A 20,636-nucleotide genomic window follows, 5' to 3' on the forward strand; every position below is an offset into this window, starting at 1 on the left:
CCCAGAGCATTCTTTTCTCTTTTCGTTTCGTCCCTTCCCTTCCCTTCCCTTCCCTTCCCTTCCCTTCCCTTCCCTTCCCTTCCCTTCCCTTCCCTTCCCTTCCCTTCCCTTCCCTTCCCTGCCCTGCCCTGCCCTGCCCTGCCCTGCCCTGCCCTGCCCTGCCCTGCCCTGCCCTGCCCTGCCCTTCCCGCATGTGGGGTTAAGTGACTTGCCCAGGGTCACACAGCTAGTAAGTGTCAAATGTTTGGTCTGAGACCAGTTTTGAACTCAGGTCCTTCTGACTTCAGGGCCAGTGCTCTATCCACTGTGCCACCTAGCTGCCCCTAATCCAGTGCATTCTTGGCCATCTTTTCTTGAACATGACAAGGCAGCATACCACCTTTGAAGCAGCTCTTGTTGGACTATTCTCTTCTTGTTAGTTCTTTCCTTTGCAAATTGAGAAACATCAGATAAAGAGTACCAAATTTGGAGTAGGAGGACCTGTGTTTGAGTCCCAGCTTTGTCACTTACTAAACTGTCTGACCTTGAGCAAGTCTCTCATCTCTGAGAGATTATTCTTCCCCTGTAAAAGGAGCGAGTTGGATTAGATGATCTCTATAAATCCCTTTCATTTTTAAATCCCATAACCTGAATTCTGTCTGCTACAGTTCCTTTCCTTGGCCTACACCAGGAAATAAGGCTCTGGTGTATACCCTTGAACTGGAGAACAAGTGAACATAATTCTCCTAGGTGCCATAAACACATGCATATCACCACATTGTTCTTGTTCAGGTGCCTTTCCCTGCCCTCTTAAAGCCAAAGCCTTAAAATCTACTGTCCCACACCTTTAGCATCATGGTAATGTAATCTCCCAGTTTATAGTTGTAAATGGGACCAGCACCTTTCCAAGTTTTGGACATCCACTCCTTATCCCCCAGTTATTTAGCCCTTTAAGTATTTAGAACGCTTCCCTTGCTGGTTAGTAACTTTACGTGGAACATCTTCCAATGCTTGCTTTGTTGACTTCTTACAGGCCAGACTTGGTAGATATGGAAAGGGTGCAGATCCAGAGTAATCGAGAGAACTTGGAACAGGCCTTTGAAGTGGCAGAAAGACTTGGGGTCACCCGGTTGTTGGATGCAGAAGGTGAGAGACGACAGAACTGGTTCAGGTGTAGGACATGTGGCCTGCATTTCCTTAGCAGGCGACTGCTTCTCCATCCTGGCTTAGGAGTCTTGTTTCCTCTCTCCTTCAGATGTGGATGTACCTTCCCCAGATGAGAAGTCTGTAATCACTTACGTGTCTTCAATTTATGATGCCTTCCCCAAAGTCCCTGAAGGAGGTGAAGGAATTAGTGCTACGGTAAGAATGAATTGGCTTGAGACTTTTTCTAACTGGAAGAAGTTTGGAGTGAATGAGTCAATACAGCAACATTTTGTGAGTAGCTGCTTTTATGGAGGACTCTTTTACGTTGCACCTTGTGTTTGCCTGGCAAGTAGCTCATGAAGTAACCTCTTCTTTGGATGGTGCTCTATGAGGAGAGGTTTCATGTTGCAGATTTTAGAGATTAATGCCATCATCTTCAGCCTCATCCATTGGCGTTGTTAGAGGCACAGTTTCTATTGGCAGCATCCTGTCCTTGTGGGGCAGTGCTAAGAACCTAGAACATTTCTCCACATCCATTTCACTGGTATTTGTTAGCTCTGGCTTGAGCTGAGGCTGTGATTTTTTTTTTTGTTTGTTTCAAATGCCTACTTGCTCAGACATGCCGTGGGCTTTTTGTGATCATGGGATCTAAAGTTGGAAAATCATCTGTTTTATGGGCCTGAGCAGCTGAGTCCCTGCTGGGGCACCTGGGCCACCACCTACAGACTCCAATTGTAAACCTCTGAAAGTTAACAGTTGGTGCCACCATGGATTCATCAAATTCAGAGAATAAAAAACATTACCTGGTGGTGGAGCAGGGGATGTTACTGAGAGACTTTTCTCAGGGGCTTTTGGAGCACTGCTATTGATAAGAGTACCTGCTGGTTGTTTCCTGTCAATAGGAGGTGGATTCCAGGTGGCAAGAATACCAGAACCGTGTAGACTCTCTCCTTCCCTGGATCAAACAACATACTATGCTGATGTCAGATAAATCATTCCCCCAGAACCCTGTTGAGTTAAAGGTAACACTTGGGGCAGTCCCAGTGCTGACTCCTGGGTAAGCTGAAACAAAAGTCTAGGTCTCAAATTATTTTGTGTCCTATTTTAGGCACTTTATAACCAGTACATACACTTTAAAGAAACTGAAATTCTGGCCAAGGAGAGAGAAAAGGGAAGAATCGAGGAATTGTACAAACTATTAGAGGTAAGGAACCTTACTCCTGTGCTGAGGTCTGTGACTATGCTATTATTGCCTCTTTTATAGCCAGATTTTTCTATCTTCTCTTCCCAGCATAGCATTTATTTATCTAATGCTGTCTGCCCTCAGAGAACAGACCTGGCTCAGAATTGTTCTGAAGAACTCTGAAAAAGAGTGATTTCAACTCCGTGACTTTATTCTAGATAGGACTCACAAATGGACTTTTAATCAATCAATCAATAAATCAGTAGTCATTTATTAAGTACTTACTGGGTGCTAGACATGTGGCAAGCCCTGGAGATATAAAGAAAACACCCTTAAGAAGCTGACATTCTAATGAGTGATGCTGTCTATTCTGAGATATATAGATATATTTATACCATTAATATCTATATATTCTGATATAGATATCTATACTATATGTATGGCAGCTAGGTGGTATAGAGCACTGGGCCTGGAGTCAGGAAGGGCCAAGGTCAAATCTGGCTTCAGACACTTACTAACTGTGGGACTCTGAGCAGGTCAGTTAGCCCTGTTGGCCTCAGTTTCCTCATCTGTGAAATGAGCTGGAGAAGGAAATGGCAAACCACTCCAGTATCTTTGCCAGGAAAACCCCAAGTGGGGTCATTAAAATTCGAACACGACTGAAATGACTAAACAAATCTATATAGATATATCTATATCTATGGGTGTGGTTTATAAATATATTTATATGAAAGATGCTATCTACTCTAAGATATAGAGCTTTATATAAATAGTGTCTGATTAGAATGTAAACTTCTTGAGGGAGGGCGGGAACCGTTTTTGTGTTTTCTTTGTATTTCCAGGGTTTAGTACATGTCTGGCTTGCAGTAAGTACTTAATATTGATTTGTTGATTGATTAAAAGTCTGTTTGCAGTCCTATCTAGAATAAAACCACAGGGCTGAAATCACCCTTTTTCACAGAGTTCTTCAGGACAATTCTGAATCAATTCAGCTTGGAACTTATCTGTATACTATGTATCTCAAAATAGTCAATATGCAAACTTAGTAGATGGAAGATAACCTTAGAGGGGATGGCCTAGTAGTTGAGAAGGGACTGGAGGAAGTGGTACTTGAGGAGAGTCTTAAAGGAAACTGGGGATTCTGAGAGTCAGAGGGCTAGAGGGAGAATGTAGCATTGGATGGAGCACCACGTGCAAGAAACAACAAATAGGTCAGTGTGGTTGGATCATGGAGCGGATGGAGGGGAGTGGAACGTAAGCAGATTAGACAGGTAGGAAGGGACCAGCTGGTGAAGAGTTTAAATGCCAAACAAAGGATTATTGCATCCTAGGGATATTAGAGATCCACTAGAGTTTAGTGAGTGGGAGGGGGAGGGAAGAGGAAGAGGTGAAGCAGTCAGACCAGTGCTTTAGGAAAGTCATTTTGATAGGTGAATGGAGGATGGATTAAAGTACGTAGAGACTCCAGGTAGAAGGCTATTGCAGTGGTCTAGGCAAGAAGTGATGAAAACCTAAATTGGAATGGAGTATGAGTGGAGAAAAGGAGACATATGTGAGAGATGTTGCAGAGAAGAGAATTATGAGATTTGGTTATTGATTGGATTTGGGGATGAGTGAAAAGAGAGAAGTCAAGGATTGTACAAAATGTTTGAACCTGAGGGACAAGAATAAAGAAGTTCCAAGTCTTGAGACTTATGGATGGGGGCCTCTGGCCTTCGGAGAGAGTTAATCCTTTCCCTAGAAGTAGAGAAAAGGGGTTTTCATTGACATTTTGGATTTTGAAAATTGAAATAGGGATGCATAAGCATGTATAGATGGGCAGGATCTTAAAGATAATCTACTGAAACTTTCTGTTTTATAGAGAAGAATACTGGGATTTATAAAATGGCCTGCCAGAGTCCACACAAGTGATAAGTTGCAAAAGCTAGTATTTGAACCCAGGACTTTTAACTACAAATTCAGTGACCTTTCCGCTCTAGTAGACTACTCAGCATACCCTCTTTAGAAAATGAGGTGTGAAGAAGCCGATAAGAATATGAAAAGAATTTTAGCTCTGATAGATTACATTTGTCCCTGCTTTTAGAAGAAATGTACTCTTCAAAATTGCAACTTAAAGCTGACCAAAATAAGGTGAAATCTTGACTGCATGTGTGGTTTTAGCTTCATCTGTTCAGAGTAGCCAGAACTGTGGAATGAATGGGCTAAGACAGGAAAAAATGAAGTCTGTGCCTTGGTTGGGCCATCTCAAAGAAGCCTAGTTGGTAGCAGTATAAAATGTGCACTTTATGTGTAGATAAGAGAGGTCTTCCTGTGCTGTCACATGGGAGCTGAAAGACAGTAAAGTTGAGTGAATAAAGGGCTGCCCTTGGGGTCAGAGTAATCAGGGTTGGAATTCTGCCTCAGACCCTTATTTGCTTGGTAATCCTGGTCAAGTCACTTAACTAACCTCTCTGACCCTCAGTTTTCTATTCTGTAAAATGGGGATATTTACCTTTTGTACCTACCTCATTGTGTTGTGGCAGGTTTCCTGTGATATAATGGATGTTAAATTACAGAAGATACATAAGAATATATGTTAACATACATAAGCAATTTGCAAATCTTAACATGTTTACATAAATGTGAGTTTTTCTTATTGTTATTATATTCTTCTTTGGCTTTGTCTCTAGGTGTGGATTGAATTTGGTCGAATTAAACTGCCTCAAGGCTATCATCCTAACGATGTGGAGGAAGAGTGGGGAAAGCTGATCATTGAGATGCTAGAGCGAGAGAAGTTACTGCGGCCAGCAGTAGAAAGGTTGGTTCTGTACCCAAAGGTGATCCGACATTTTCTTTCTTGGTAGCCTAGGTCGTAGAAGTGAAATCTGTGTGTTTATATCTTGTTTTAGGCTGGAATTGCTGCTACAAATTGCCAACAAAATCCAGAATGGTGCTTTGAGCTGTGAAGAAAAACTGACACTAGCAAGGAACACTCTACAGGCGGTAAGTTTTGAACCGGTGTCCCACTCCTGCTTCCCTCTGCTGTGTTTTCTGGTGTCTCTTGCTTTTAGCTTTAAGAGGCAAAAAATGAGTCATTCTGATGATCCAGAGTGACTATTATGGCTCTTTCCTTCTTCCTTTCTGCCTTAGGATGCTGCTCACCTGGAATCAGGACAGCCAGTGCAGTATGAGTCAGATGTCATCATGTACCTTCAAGAGTGTGAAGGACTCATCAGACAACTGCAGGTGGACCTCAGATCCTCCGAGATGAGAACTACTACCAACTAGAAGAGCTGGCTTTTAGGTGAGAAATGAAGAATTCACTAAGTAAACGCTTACTGCATGTCTGCTGTATGCTAGATCCTGGGAATATAAAGATGAAAATGAAATTGCCCTTTAAGAAGCAGAAGAGAATCAACATAAGGGCAGATAAGTAAATGTAAGAGAGGTATAAAATAGATAAGGAATAATTTGGCAGGGAGAGGAGCACTAATAACTGGGAAGTCATCAAGATGGCAGTTGAGCTGGACTTGGAAGAGAGCCTAGAATTTCACAAGGCAAAGGTGGGGAAGGAGAGCAGTCATGGTATTGGGTACAGCCTGGGCAAAGACACAGAGAGGGAGATGGAAGGCCATGGATGGGGAACAGCAGGTAGCCTTGTTTGGCTGAAATGATAGCAATCATTGATAGTCTGTAAAGATACTCTGGAGCCAGATTGTCATAGGCTTGAATACCAAATGGAAGAGTTTATATTTATCCTAGAGGCAGTAGCAACTCACTGAGGCAGAGAGCAAGGAACTGATATGGTCAGACTTGTGCTTTCAGAATGTCATTTTGTCAGGCTAGATATGTGACTCTTAAAATTAAATGTGTAGAGGTAATAGTTGAATCCATGAAAACTGCCAAGATCCTCAAGGAAAAGAAGATTGAGAAAAGAGATAAAAGGGCCAAGGACAGAACCCTAGTGGTGTATGTGTGTATGTGTACATATATAAAATAACTTACAGTGTTATCTCCAATTATTGCCTTGAGCTTATTCACTGGGAAACTGAGCAACAGAGCTTGGCCTAAGAATCCTGAAATGAGACAAATCTTTGGGTTTCTCCTTTCACTTTTAAAATGAAGTTAAAAATTTTTTTTCTTCTAAAAAATAAAAAAAAAATTAAGCAGCAAAATATATACACATACATATACACATACATACATACATACATACACACACACATGTATGCATGTATATTTGTATAGCAGAGGCACAAGGTAGGCATGGAAGTATGAGGCCTGAGTGAGCAGGAAACCCTGCTCATCCTGTCAGGGATGTATGGAGTATTCTACAATTTAGAACTTGTAGGGATATTGGAAGTCGAACCACTTCTTTTTTCTCCTGGGGAAACTTGAGACCCAGAGGGAAGGACCTTGCTCAGGATCACTCACTGAACTATTAGTAGAGCTCAGGACTAGAACTCTGATACTACTGTCTCCACAGATAGGTCAATGTTGATTTGATTCCCTTTCAGCATGTTTTTGGTTTATACTGTCAAGTCAACTCTAAACTAAATGAAGACTATTAATATCACCACCTTACAATTTTATAGTTATTTTCTAAAACACTTTCATTTTTACAATTAACATAATTCAGAGTTCTGTGAAAAGTATTAAATGCCTGCAGTATGTGAGGCTTTTCTCAGAATCTAGAAATACAAAATTCCTGCCACCAAGGAGTTTACCGTTTAGTTGATTGTTGACCTCTAGGTGGTGCAGTGGATAGAGTGCTGGGCCTAGAGTCAGGAAGACTCATCTTCTTGAGGTCCAGCCTCAGATGCTTACTAGCTGTGTAACTCTATGCAATTCCTCATCTGTAAAATGAACTGGAGACGAAAATGGCAAACTAATCCATTGTCTCCACCAAGAAAACCCTAAATGGAGTCACAGAGAGTTGAACGTGACTGAAAAATGACTTACCAATAATTGATCTTTTTATTCTCATGATATCCCAATAAGTTGAATAAGGTAGAAATTACTAGAAAAAAGCAAGGTTGTATTGAAAAATTTTAGTTTTACTCTTTCTTACCTGAGTTGACCATTAAACACTTTTTTCATTTATTCCTCTTTTCACTCCAGGATTATGCGTCTCCAGGATGAGCTGGTCACCTTGCGGCTAGAGTGCACAAATCTTTACCGGAAAGGACATTTTAATACACTTGAATTTGTTCAGCCCTCTACTTTAACCACTACTCGCCTAAAGACAGATCCTTTGACTAAGGGCACACATTCTTCTTCTTCTTGGTTCCGAAAACCCATGACTCGTGCTGAGCTTGTGTCTATCTCTTCCTCTGAAGATGAAGGGAGTCTCCGATTTGTTTATGAACTACTTTCCTGGGTAGAAGAGATGCAGGTAGGTGTATGTGACAGATAGCAATGAGTTAGACTAGCTGCTGGTAAAATCCTGCAATTTCTCTGAGGTCATCAGACCTATAACTCAATCATATGTATTCTGAAATGTTTCTTTACTTCTGGGAGCCAGATATTGTCTGGGAAGTACTTTCCTTCCCCTTTCCAGCTTTTTGAAATCAATCCTTGATGGATAGAAGGCTTGCATCAACTTATAGCTGCTTCCCAGTACAGGTCAGTGTAGGCTTTTGGGAGTTTAATTCCCTTTGAATAACTGTGCTCCAAATGGACACCTTTAGAAGAAGGTAAAGTGTTTGAGTCAATTAACTTCTTTCTAAGAAATCTTTTTAGGTTTTTTTATTGAGAGTTGGGACTGGTTCATGAATTTCTGTGTTGAGTTAACACCATAATTTGAATTTTTTGATATTGCCTCCCTGACCCTGATGCTGTGTTTTTGCTGAGCATTGTCACCCCCATTGGAGGACACTTCACATGCCAATGTATTAGAATCTCCAAGGACAAGCCATTCTAGCACAGATTATTTCATTTCAGTTAGATCCTTGATGCTCTGGGGGAGGTGGGATCATTGTAAATGTTCTCTTTATATGTCTGCAGTGGAATTTGTGGGTTGTGCATCACAGAGCAGGACCTAATAAAAGGAGATGTCCCAAGTGAAATGCTGAGTAGTATAAGCTCAATGAGAGCTACTTTCTAGGTGATATAATCCAATTCTCATGTTGCCACAACAAAATAGGCAAGTTTGGGAGTTGAATCTCTAAATTAGGAACCATTCTAGATTGAGGCAAGGAGTTCAGCTATATGGTCTAAGATGTTCACAGTGCCTCCATGCGTCTATCAGCATCCTTATCCTTTTGTGCCCAGCCTATGTTTACTAACTGATCTTTAAAGCTGATCTTTGCTAACTGATTCTTGAAAAACAAAAACAAAACTCTTGTTTCATAAATATTTCATTGATATTCTTTTTTATAAAGGTCATATCTCATCCCCACCCCTAAGAAAACCTTCCTTCATAACAAAAAAGCACACATTTAAGCAAAACAGTTTCCACATTAGTTATGTTTGGCAGTGTATGCCTGAATCTGAACCTCTGCTCCATTAATCTACCCCTCTGCTGAGAGGAAGGTGATATAATTTTCTTCTAGTCTCTTGAAGTTACAGTTGGTGTCATGTTTGCTTTTCCAGATGAAACTGGAGCGAGCTGAATGGGGCAGTGACCTACCCAGTGTGGAGCTGCAGCTTGAGACTCAGCAGCACATCCATACCAGTGTAGAAGAACTGGGCTCACGTGTCAAAGAGGCTAGGATGTATGAGGTAAGTAGCATCCTTGGCATACACTAGAACAGAGAGATAATAGTAGCATACATACTTTTGAAGAGATGATGCAGTAAGACAATTGGGATTGAGAAGCACCATTCATGGGGTTCTCTTGGAACCTTCCCAGTGTTGCTGTTTGAGACTGGGATCTGTCCTCTTATACTTTACTGAATTATTGCCCAAATAGTGATGGTTCCATATTGTAGATCTGGCTTATGTATTATGTTGAGACCTGTCATCTCTCATTGACCAGTGGTACTTTGAATGGGCCTACTCTTAAGTGCCTTGCCTTGACCCCCTGAATGAGTGAACTGATCACCATTTTAGATTCTTAAGGATTTTGCATAGGAATTTGAGAGTGAAATCTCAGATTTGTTGTAATATCTCAGGAAACTAAATCCATTTTCTAAAATTTTTTTGTTTCTTTTCATTCTCATTAGGGCAAAATGTCCCAGAATTTTCGGGCCAGCTATACTGAAACACTTGGGAAGCTGGAGACACAGTACTGTAAATTGATGGTGAGTGGTGGTGACTGGATCTTTCTTGTGCTGTTGACGAGAGGTTCCTGTGCTCTATTAATAGCTGGGTTCCCTGACTGACTGAGAAAGCTGAAAGTTTGGTCCATTATATTCACTTGCACACGCAAATGCATGATATTAGAGGTGGGGTGGATCTTTGAGACTGTACAGCCATTTTACAAATGAGAATACTGAGATACTGACAAAGTGACTTACATAAGGTCACATAGCTATGTCAGTGTCACAGCTGGGATTCATAGGATCATAGATAAATATCAGGGGTCATGGATAAATATTAATTTAGCACAGGGCCAAGTAAAGATCTTTGGGCCTGCCCACCAATGACCCTTCCTCAAAACTGAGATTGATCCATTAATTACTATTCTTTGGGTTCAGTCATTCAGCCTGTTCTGAATTCTCCTAAGAGATTATCTTGTACACATCTTTCCATCATGTTCTTTAAAATGGCATGAGAGGCTTTTTATTAGATTCTTTGTCTGAATGAATAAAAAGGCATTTATTAAAAACTCACTTTGTGCCTAGAATTCTGCTAAGCCTGGAGATACAAATAAAAAACCAAAGGTGGTCATTGCCCTGCAGGAGTTGACATATGGGGAAGATAAAACACTCAGGGGATTGTTGTTTTGGGAGGGAAATATAGGTTCAGAAAGTTATAGGGTTGGTGGATGGGGCTGCAGGGGAGTCATCTGATAGACCCCCTTTTAGGATCCATGGAAGAGTTGATTTGGTTGTGGTTTCAAAACTGGAAAGTAGGGGGTGAGGAGACAAAGGGGAGAGTATTCAGGCCACCAGAAATGACTGGAGAGTAAAATATAAGGAGGGCCTACCTAAAAGCATACACCAAGTTCACCCTGCAAACAGTTCATAATAGCTAACAAGCACACACTAGTCAGGACAGCAGACCCCCAGGAGGTGACAGAGTTCAGACTTCTAACATAAACTGTATTTGCAGCCTTCTTGATCCATCAAACTGATGTCTTGGTAGAAGGGAAAATGAGGTTAGTCCAAAACATTCTCTTGCTGATGAAGCCATGCTGCTTCCTTGTGATCCCTGCTTCTTTTTCAGCAAGTTCACCAAGTAATCAAATCTACTTGTTCTTTCAGTACCTTGGGATATCGTTCGTGTGAACGTGGTGACTATAAGCCATCATGGGCTTTTGATGAGCTTATTTTCCTTATTTATCTTGCACTTTTAATTTCCTTTTAGGCATTTTACTTCTATCTTTTCTACTCCAAAGCTTATTCTCCTGGTCATAGGAAACAGAAGCATATGAATTGAGTAGTTCTTCCTTCTCCCTTCTTCATAATCATTGTTTTGCCCAATTAGTGATGGTTCCATGTTGTATATCTGGCTTATGTATTATGTTGAGTTCTGTCATCTCACATTGACCAGTGGTACTTTGAATGATTCTGCTCTTAAGTGCCATTATGGGCCTTGTCCCCCTGAATGAGTGAACTGATCACAATTATAGATTCTTAAGGATTTTGCATAGGAATTTGAGAGCGAAATCTTAGACTTGTAATATCTCAGGAAACTAAATCCATTTTCTAAAATGTTTTTGTTTCTTTTCATTCTCATCAGGACAAAATGTCCCAGAATTTTTGTACCAGCTATACTGAAACACTTGGGAAGTTCATAACACTACAGAATCATTCCATACTTTTGCCTTTAGTCTCTTTCCCATCCTTGTTTCTATCTCCTGTATGTGTCTCTTTAAAATCTAAGTCAGTTGACGAGTTCCTTGGACAGCCAGCAATGTCTCTTTGGAGGGCTTCCCCCTTTCCTCCATATCAGAATTGTTTCTCTTTGGGTCTTCAGAATTTCATGCTTGAGAGCTCATTCTTTCTGGGTTAATTTTCCTATATGATGTCAATCCATAAAACATTGTCTATCCTGTAGCTCAACTTTTGAAATCTTTTCCCAAAATCTAGAGCACCTGCCAAATGATCCTCTCCTATTCTGCCATGAATTACTTCCCCCAAACCTGTCCATCATTTCTGCTACAGAAACCAGTTCTTCGTTGTTGTTCAAAATCAGGTTTAGAATAGCAGCTACTCTCATTGTGGCTTCTACTTTTGAAAGAGGATATTATCAAGGAGAGCTGTTAACTGTTTCATATGTTAGCAAGAGGCAGGATGGCATAGAGGACAGAGAGCAGGCCTCGAAGCTAGGAAGAGGCAAGTTCAGGTCCCCTCTCTGACACGTCGTGGCTATGAGATCCTGAACTTCTTCCCATATTGAAGCTGCTCTCCATAATCTCTCTCTCAGTAGGTATGTACAAGAAGCTTGTTTTTTTCCCCCATTCTCTTCCTTTTCTATTTAAATTCATCTTGATTAGAATTATAAGTCTTCAGACTAACACATTTTTACCTCATTAGGTTTGCACCATCCTGGGAGAAGAATTCATCATTACAATATTTTCAATTATGCTCCAAAATTCAAATCTTATTTTCAGACACCAACTTCTTAACTAGCTATTCATTTCCCAAATATACTTCTTTTCAGATGCCATTACTTTTTATGGGTAGCAGTGGTGAAACTACTACCTTTACTCCCCGAGAGTTGTCAGTTTCTTGCCTAAGACTTCATAAATCTTAGCTATATTTTCTAGGTTTCTTCTAATAGTATCATTACACAGATACATTGCACATATGAGTCATCAGAAGTGGGTTGTAATCATTGAGTTTCACAAGTCCAGGGAAGTTCTTCATGAATGTTTCAGATATGTGCCTTGGGAAGATAGTAGACTGTTTTAAAAATATATTTTTAAAATTTTTTTTGTTTTTTGTATCACCAAATTTTTCCCCAGTATCCCTCCTTTACCCTCCCAGATCAACATCTCATATAACAAATAATATTTTTTTTAAAGAAAGAGAGGAAGAGGAAAAAAGGTTTGAAAATAAATGCAACATACCACACCGATCTGACCCAGTAATTCTGATCTCTTAGTTGTCATTGTTCAAACTGTCCCCAACTACCCACTGCTGTATCTCTAGCACCCTCAACTCAAGTCTCCCAATGTCCATTTTAAAGTTATTTACCCCTTTTACTGTGTCCTCTGGAATGTCTTGATAACACGGCCTCCCTGTTTCTCTTTTTCAGCACTGGTTGCACTTTTCCCCATTTTTCCTTTGGTCAGAGTAGGAGAGTTGGAATATCCCTTATTCCCATTGCTCTCTCTCTCTATCAGCATCACTCAGTAATCACTTCTCCTTTGTTTACTCAGTCCATATATACCACCCAATCAAAATTCTGCTAGTTCTTGACTAACAACCTCCAGGACATGCCTCTTCTTTCCTCAGTCAGTTCTGTATCTGGCTCATAGTCTTTCCTTTGCAATTTCTGCCTTCATATTAGAAGACTTCAACATACATATTGGTGCCCTCTCAAACACCCTAACCTCTCAGTTCCCAATTTACTCATTTGTCATGACTTATTTCCCCAACCCTCCTCAGTTACACAAAAGAAATGCATCAAAATGCACCCCTTCCATGTTCATGAACTTTTGAAATTCTCTTATCTGATCAAAATCTGTAGTCATTCCTCCTCTTCCTGTGCCTTGCAACCCCAAACCACAACCTTCAGCCCTTATCCCTGCAGTTCTTTTCTAGGCTGTCACCCCTGCATTGGTTTCTTCTCCCTCACTCCCCCCTTTCCAACTTGACCCTTTAGTAATCCAGTTTACTACAATCACTTCTTCTCCCAAGTCCCTCGCCTCATTATTTTGTCATCAATATTTCCGTTGCAAACCTCAGCTTTGGATTACTCCTACTCTCTACTGCCTTAGTCCTAAACATGTGTTGCTGAATGAAGCTAGAGAAATCATGAAACCATGTTACTTGGGTCCATTACAGACTTGTTACATAATCTCAGTTGGATTCTCATTATAGCAAGGTACTCCTTTAATATTTTCTTACTTGACTCACTATCCCAAATCTTTCCATCCCTTTTCAAATCTTCCATAGCTTGCTCTCTCTCTGCGCTCTCATCTAAGAATCCTACTTCAAATTCCACTGAAAATACTGAGGAAATTCACCAAGAGCTCACTCTTCTTCCCTCCTCATGATCTCATATCATTCAGATGCCTTCTGCAAGTCTCTCTTCCTTCACCCCTATCTCCTTGCCAAGACTGACCTCTCTGCGTTCACAAGCAGTTCCGTTTCTTCCCATCTCCTACAACAGATTGCCCCCTCTCTCTTCCCTACTCTCACTTATCTTCAATCTCTCTCTGTCTACTGGCTGTTTCCCTCCTGCCCCAAAATGTGCCTGTATTTCCCCCATCCTCACAAAATCCTTACTTGATTCATTCATTTCCATTAGCTACTGTCCCACATTTCTCATCGCTTTTTTGGATAAACGTCTTCAAAAGGCCATTTATAGTAAGTGCCTTCATTTTTCTTCTCATTCTCTGAAGTCTGGCTTTCAGTCTCATCATTGATCTCATCATCCAACTGAAATCAGTGTTTATAAAGTTACCAGCGATCTCTTAATTGCCAAATCTAATGGCCTTCTCTCAATCCTCATCTTTCTTGACCTCTCTCCAGCCTTTGACACTGTCAATCATTCTCTTTTCCTTGATACTCAACTCTGTAGGTTTCCATGACACTACCTTATCCTGGTTCTTCTCCTACCTTATGACTCCTCCTCAGTCTTCTTTGTTGGATTTTCATCTAGGTTGTGCTTAATAACCATGAGTGTTCCCCAAGGCTCTATTCTGGACCTTCTTCTCTTCTCCCTCTATACTATTGATCTTGGTGATCTCATTAGCTCCCAGGGATTCGATTTTAATCATGAATTCAATTCCAGACTCAGACCCTTACTAGTTATGTGACCCTAGGCTATTCACTTAACCACAATCTGCCTCAATTTCCTCCTCTGTAAAATGGGGATAATGACAGCATCTACCTGGTAGGGTTGTTGGGTGGATCAAATGAGATATTTGTAAAGTGCTTAACATAGTAGGCACTTAATAAATGCTTGTTTCCTTCCTTTTTCCTTCCTAACCTTCAGACTTTCATTTTCAACTGCCTGTTGAACATCTCGGACTAGTTGTCCTATAGACATCTTAAACTGAGCATGTTTCAAACTGAACTATCCCTTCCCCTCCAGCAAACTCTTTTGTCTTCCTTGCCACCTTCTTAGACACCTGACTTGCAACTTAGATGTCATCCTTTACTCTTCACTCTCTCTCATCCCACCCCCCACCCCCTCCATCCAGTCAGTTGCCAAGTCCTGTTGATTTTACCTTTTGACTTCTCTTGTATGTGCTTCCTTCTGTCCTCTGACATTGCCATGCCTTCTGGTTAATCTCTCTACCTCAAGTCTCTACTGTTCTTCCTCCTCATCTATCTTCTAGCCTCCTTGACTTCCTTCAAGTCCCAGATAAACTTTCTGCAAAGAAGCCTCTCCCAATTTCCTTTATTGCTTATGCTTCCTCTCTGTTGATTATCTCAAATTTATCTGTATATATCTTGTTTGTACATGGTTGTTTGCATGTTGTCTCCCTTATTAGACTGTAAGGTCCATGAGAACATCTTTTGCCTTTCTTTGTATCCCCAGTGTAAGAGGTGGCACATAGTAGGTGCTTAATACAATTTTTGGGGCTGATTTGTTGATTGAATGACCTGTGGACCTTCTACTTCTGCAAAGAAATTGGAGTGAGCATACCTTCTCATATCTCTTTTAGGACCATGGTTGTTCTTTGCAATTTTTCAGCATTCATTTTTAATTGATTTGTGTTTGTTCTTTGAATTTACATTGTTATCGTCTTTGTGAGTGTCATTTTCTTGACTCTTCACTTTACATCAGATTGTATAAATCTTTCCATTTTTCATGCCTCATAGCAGAATAATATATCATTACATTAATTTACCACAATTTGTTTAGACAAGCCCCAATCATTGGACATCTACTTTGTTTCCAATTCTTTGCTACTCCCAAAAATGCTGTTATAAGTATTTTATTGTGTGTAGGTACTCTATTCTTATCAGTGACCTCCTTGGGGTATAAACTTAGGGTATCTCTGGGTCAAAAGGTATGAACATTTTAATCACTTTATTTGCATAATTCCAAATGCTTTCCAAAATGATTGTTATTGATTCACAGATCCACTATCAATGTACCAGTGTCCCTGTCTTGCACAACCCTCCAACCTAGATTATTCATGTCTTTTGTTATTTTTGCCAGCTGATAACAGATTTTTTTACTGTTATCTTCATCCTTGGTTCAGGGAACTCCCTACAAGATCACATTTATTTGGGCCTGTGTAGAGATCTGAGGCTTGCTTTGTGAGCCTTGAATTCAATTATTTGCCTTCTAACAAACTTGAATTCCTGGGGTTATTTTCTGGCTTCATCATTGAGAAGCAGGGACAAATTAATTTCATCATTCACTTTTTCTGTTGATGTTGTAAATTCATTCCTTTACAAGTACATGAATAGGCAATGTTAACATGTCATCTTTTGCTTTGTATAGGAAAACTCCAGCTTCCGGCTTCGACACCTCCAGAGTTTGCATAAATTTGTTTCCAGAGCTACAACTGAACTGATCTGGCTGAATGAAAAGGAGGAGGAGGAATTGGCATTTGATTGGAGTGACAACAATCCAAACATCACAGCCAAGAAAAATTATTTCTCTGTGAGTTTAATGCAGGGTCTATTATTAGAGGCCTAGGTTATAGGGGCTGGGCTCTCAGGAATCTCAGTGACATTGTTGCTAAGCTGCCTGGGCATGACAACCCAGCCCACCATGAGCGTTGATTGCTTGTGTGAGGAAAGAAAACACTACCTTGGATGTTACTATTGGAATGCATTGATCCCTAACTAAATTTGGAAAGGTTGGGTGACTAGAGTAATGTTCTGAGGATTGACGTGTCCGCATTATTCTATCTTGACTGCTCCTAGCCCTGAATTCTGTTATTTCCACTCCTTAAGAGTAAATCCGTTTCATTATCCATTTATTATTATCAGTGGAATGGTAAGGAAAAGAAAAGATGAGAATAAGAGACCATGCTAAGTACTTTACAAAAATTATCTCAATTGATCCTCCCAACACCAAAATAGGTGCTATTATTATCACCAATTTGCAGTTGGAGAAACTGAGGTAAACTGAGGTTAAATGACTTTCTCAGGATGACACAGCTGATAAGTGTCTGAGGCCAAATTTGAACTGGGGTCTTCCTGACTCCACTGCACCCTCTAGCTGCCTAATGGTAGGGAAGACAGCACTTAGTACAGTTCAGGACAATGAGAGATAATGTTTGTGAAGTCTGTGTTTTATCTTTATTGCTTTCCATATTTCTTTATTCCATTGGCGTCTAAGACTGCTGCTTATCCGTGAATACTTGGAGGCTACATCCGGTAATCAGAGGGTCATAAGGTTGTAGCAGAAAATTGAGAGCTTTAGAAAACAGCCTGGTCAACCCCATCACTTTACAGATGAGGAAACTAAAACAAGAGAAGGGAAATAACTCAATTCAGAATTCACAAAAGTAGTTAGTAGCAGAGCACTTTCCCAAGAGGCTTTTGCAAGGAAATAATGATATAAATGTCTCCTGGATGCCCGCACTGTAGGAATGAAAGTGGTGTGGTGGATGGAGTGCTGGGCCTGGAGTCAGGAAGACTCATCTTCCTGAGTTCAAATCCAGCCTCAGACACTTCCTGGCTGTGTGACCCTGGGTAAGTCATTTACCCTGTTTGCCTCAGTTGCTCATGTGTAAAATGAGCTGGAGAGGGAATGGCAAACCACTATAGTATCTTTGCCAAGAAAACTCCAAATGGGGTTGTGAAGAGTCAGTCATAACTGAAATGAATGAATGAGAACAATGTTAGGTATTGGGGATACAAAGACCAAAACAAGATGGTCCTTGTCCTGAAGGACCTTCACCATGTGTCCACAGATAAATATAAGCACAAGGTAACTGGAGTGTGGAGCCAGCCCAAGAGCCCTCAGGATCAGGGAGACTTCACAGAGGGGAGGAATGTGACATCTGAGCTAAGACTTGAAGACAGACAAGCTTTGGAGAGTTGGAGATGAGAATGTATTCCAGGCTTGTATCGAAGCAGGTGGTGGAGTGTTGAGTTCGGGAAGCAGCAAGAGGTCGAGTCTGACTGGGACCTAGAGTATGCAGAGAGCAAAAGTAGGGGATGAGGATAACGGATTGAGAGACATGAGAGGACCTCACCAGCAGCTAGTCCCGGCCCCTTCTTCAGAGATGAGGAGACTGAGACCCACCAGGTTGCCCAAGGTCATACAAGTATGAAGTGCCAGAGCTGGGTGTCCCCTGACTCCAAATCCAGTGCTCTTTTCATTGCAGTGGGCTGCCTCTGAGGCCTCAGGCTCAGCATTTATAGTTTATCTTAGGCATAATAGGCAGCAACTGAAGGTTTTAGAGTGGGGCTAGGGAGAATGTCACGTGGCCAGACAAAATGCAGAAAGGAGCCCGGGCAGAACACAAGGCATAAGAGTGAAGATCGAATTAGGATTGTACCCCTCTATTTGGCAGTGTTTGTGAAGTTACTCTGAGTGATTACAAATCAAATAACAAATATTTATTAGGCTCCTTCTGTGAACAGAGCCTTGTGCTAGGCCTTGTGGAGAAATCCACCTCTAGATTGCTTAGCAAACGGCTGAGACACACATGAAGAAAACTGTACTTAGTTCTGTGTACTAAATAACAAGCTCATTAGGGGGATGCGAGTGTGACAGGACTCTGAACATGTTGACTCCTTTTTACTTTCACTCCACTGGATGAGTAAACCAGAGTGACCAGGGGGCTCTTTGTGCTTTTAGAGGAAAGGTTTCAGAATTCTCTGGAGAATTAGCACTTAGTTTCTATAGCATTGAAGTCTTTATCTGGGAGGCCACTGTCCAACTGTCCTGTTGGTTAGTGAGATAAGTGGGATTCAGTATTTGGAGATTTGGCACAGGGCAGGTAATGAAATTTAGAGGGTGTTTACAGCGCTTACTCTTCTTTGTCTGCATGGAAACCACGGAATTGGATATGTAGTTGGCAAGAATAACAAATTAAAATGGGAAGCTACTAGATTGAATGCTTGTTCAAAATTGCTGGTTACAGTTTTGGACTGGAAGGAGTCAGAGCTGTTAGGAATTTGAGGTCTACTTTCCCCTTCATTTAGAAGCTACCCTTTGTAGGAAGAGGGGGGATGGTTGATCGTGTGGCTCGAAAATGAAAGTGTTAGTTCTTTTCATCTCTTAGTTTCTTTATAGCAAGTAGTCCAGACCTCTTTGCAAGTCCTTAGTACCTCCCTCCCTCCACCATTACTGCTATTTCCTAATACACAGATGAGTTGGAAGTTATCTAATGAGAACTCCTTTGTATACCATTTTCACCTCACCATCTCCCTGTCCCTGCTTCTGTTACCTCATAATTTTTCCTAAGCTTCAAGGAAGAGCCAGCTCACTCACAGCTCTCCCTGTTGAGTGGCTCCTGAAGGACCATCCCTTTAGTCTTCTCCTTAATTTCTCAGTCATGTTTAATTTCTCCGTCACCAACTTCTCTTTCCTAATATCTGATTTTAAACAAAGCCTAGCTGTTTTTCACCACTCTGTCATTCCTTAATCATCTGTGTTCTTTCTTTTTTCTGCATCAAAACTGTAATCTTAAAGGTGTTAATAAATCCAACTGATCTTTTGAGGCTTCACTTGCAGTCGCGTCTCCTACTATTCACCACTCTTTCTTGCTTGCAGACTTCCTCTTTCTTTGACTTCTGTCAGTTGCCCTTTGCTCTTCTGCCTTCTTCCCTGGCTTTTATCCCTCTTCTCACCAGTTACTGTGGTGAGCATTTCCCAGATTTAATCCTTGGGTCTTTGTTCTTTATACTTTCTCCTTTGGAGAGCTGATCTGTTCTCGTAGTTTCAGCTCTCACTAGTATGTGGATGTCTACAGAGTCTGCATCCTGATCTTAACCTCTTTGCAGCATTATGGTGGATTTCTTTAATTGTCCATATATTTTTACTCTTGATGTCTCTTCATCAAAATTTAGCTTATCCACGTTTCTACCCCTCCCAAACTCTCTTTTCATCCCAATTTTTTGTGTCTTTGTCAATGGCACTCAACTCCTTAGGCTCAAACTCTTAGAATTATTGTTGACTGCCTTTACTTTCATCCCTTATATATAGTTACTATACAAGTCCTATACATTCTTCAAAACATTTTTTGAATTCATCCTTCCATTCCTTTCCCTTGTCTAAGCCTTCATTGCCTCATGCCTGAAATAATGATAATAGCTTTGGAACTTGTGTCCTTGTTTCCAATTTTTCTGTTTTCTAGATGTCTCTCTAAAACATCATGTTTGAAAACAAAAACAAAATAAAGCATCCTTTTTGTCATGTCTGTCTCCTTCCTGGGAACCTTCAATGATTCATCATTGCTTCTAGGATCAAGTCCAAATTCTTTATCCTGGCAATCAGGGCCTTCTACGGTCTGGCTTAACCGGCTTTAGTTTCTATTATTCTGCAGCACTAAATCACCATCTTAGCCAGACTATTCTTGTCATTGTTCCCTAAGGGAGCCTTCTTGCCTTTGCTCATGATGGGCCTCCTCCTCCCTCCCCTTACTCTCTAAAATCTAACTACCCTTCATAGCCCTGCCCAGGTCTTACCTTTGTCATAAAGACTTTACTAATTTCTTTGGATCATATTAATTGTTCCCTCCTCTTATGAGACTTGAGAGCAAAGACATGTCTTCTCGTCTTTTGTATTTCCCATAGCATCTAAACCAGAGCTTTCATAGTAGGCTTTCACTGAATGCTTATTGAATAAAATTGAATTGCATTTTCAGGAGTTAACCATGGAACTGGATGAGAAACAAGATGTTTTCCGGTCTCTACAAGATACAGCAGAGCTGTTGTCGTTGGAGAACCACCCAGCAAAGCAGACTGTTGAGGTATGTGCCTGAAGAAGGGGTGGAGGTATGTTTTCAAGGATCCAAAGGCCTTTGGAAGAAAGGTCTTGAAATCCAAAGCTGTCTTATGGCTGAAAACAGACAAGAAATTCTGGAGGTTGTTTGCTGTCCCTTTTGTCTTCTATCCAAGATAGTGTTTCCTCTATCAGAATGAACTGT

The 20,636-nt window shown here is 40.8% G+C and overlaps 1 protein-coding gene across 1 annotated transcript in view; it reads left to right on the forward strand.

Annotated features, from left to right (window-relative positions):
- MACF1 (microtubule actin crosslinking factor 1) overlaps window positions 1-20,636 on the forward strand; it is a 370,629-nt gene that overhangs the window by 162,389 nt on the left and 187,604 nt on the right. Inside the window, 13 exon segments of the mRNA XM_078145466.1 lie at window positions 1,013-1,125; window positions 1,235-1,341; window positions 2,028-2,147; window positions 2,234-2,329; window positions 4,978-5,105; window positions 5,197-5,290; window positions 5,438-5,537; window positions 5,540-5,591; window positions 7,409-7,682; window positions 8,882-9,010; window positions 9,454-9,531; window positions 16,028-16,189; window positions 20,355-20,459. Coding sequence (XP_078001592.1) covers window positions 1,013-1,125; window positions 1,235-1,341; window positions 2,028-2,147; window positions 2,234-2,329; window positions 4,978-5,105; window positions 5,197-5,290; window positions 5,438-5,537; window positions 5,540-5,591; window positions 7,409-7,682; window positions 8,882-9,010; window positions 9,454-9,531; window positions 16,028-16,189; window positions 20,355-20,459 — 1,558 coding nt within the window.

The sequence above is a fragment of the Phascolarctos cinereus genome, unplaced genomic scaffold (assembly GCF_003287225.1).
Source record: "Phascolarctos cinereus isolate Bilbo 61053 unplaced genomic scaffold, phaCin_HiC Scaffold_726;HRSCAF=1367, whole genome shotgun sequence".
Taxonomy (NCBI): Eukaryota; Metazoa; Chordata; class Mammalia; order Diprotodontia; family Phascolarctidae; genus Phascolarctos; species Phascolarctos cinereus.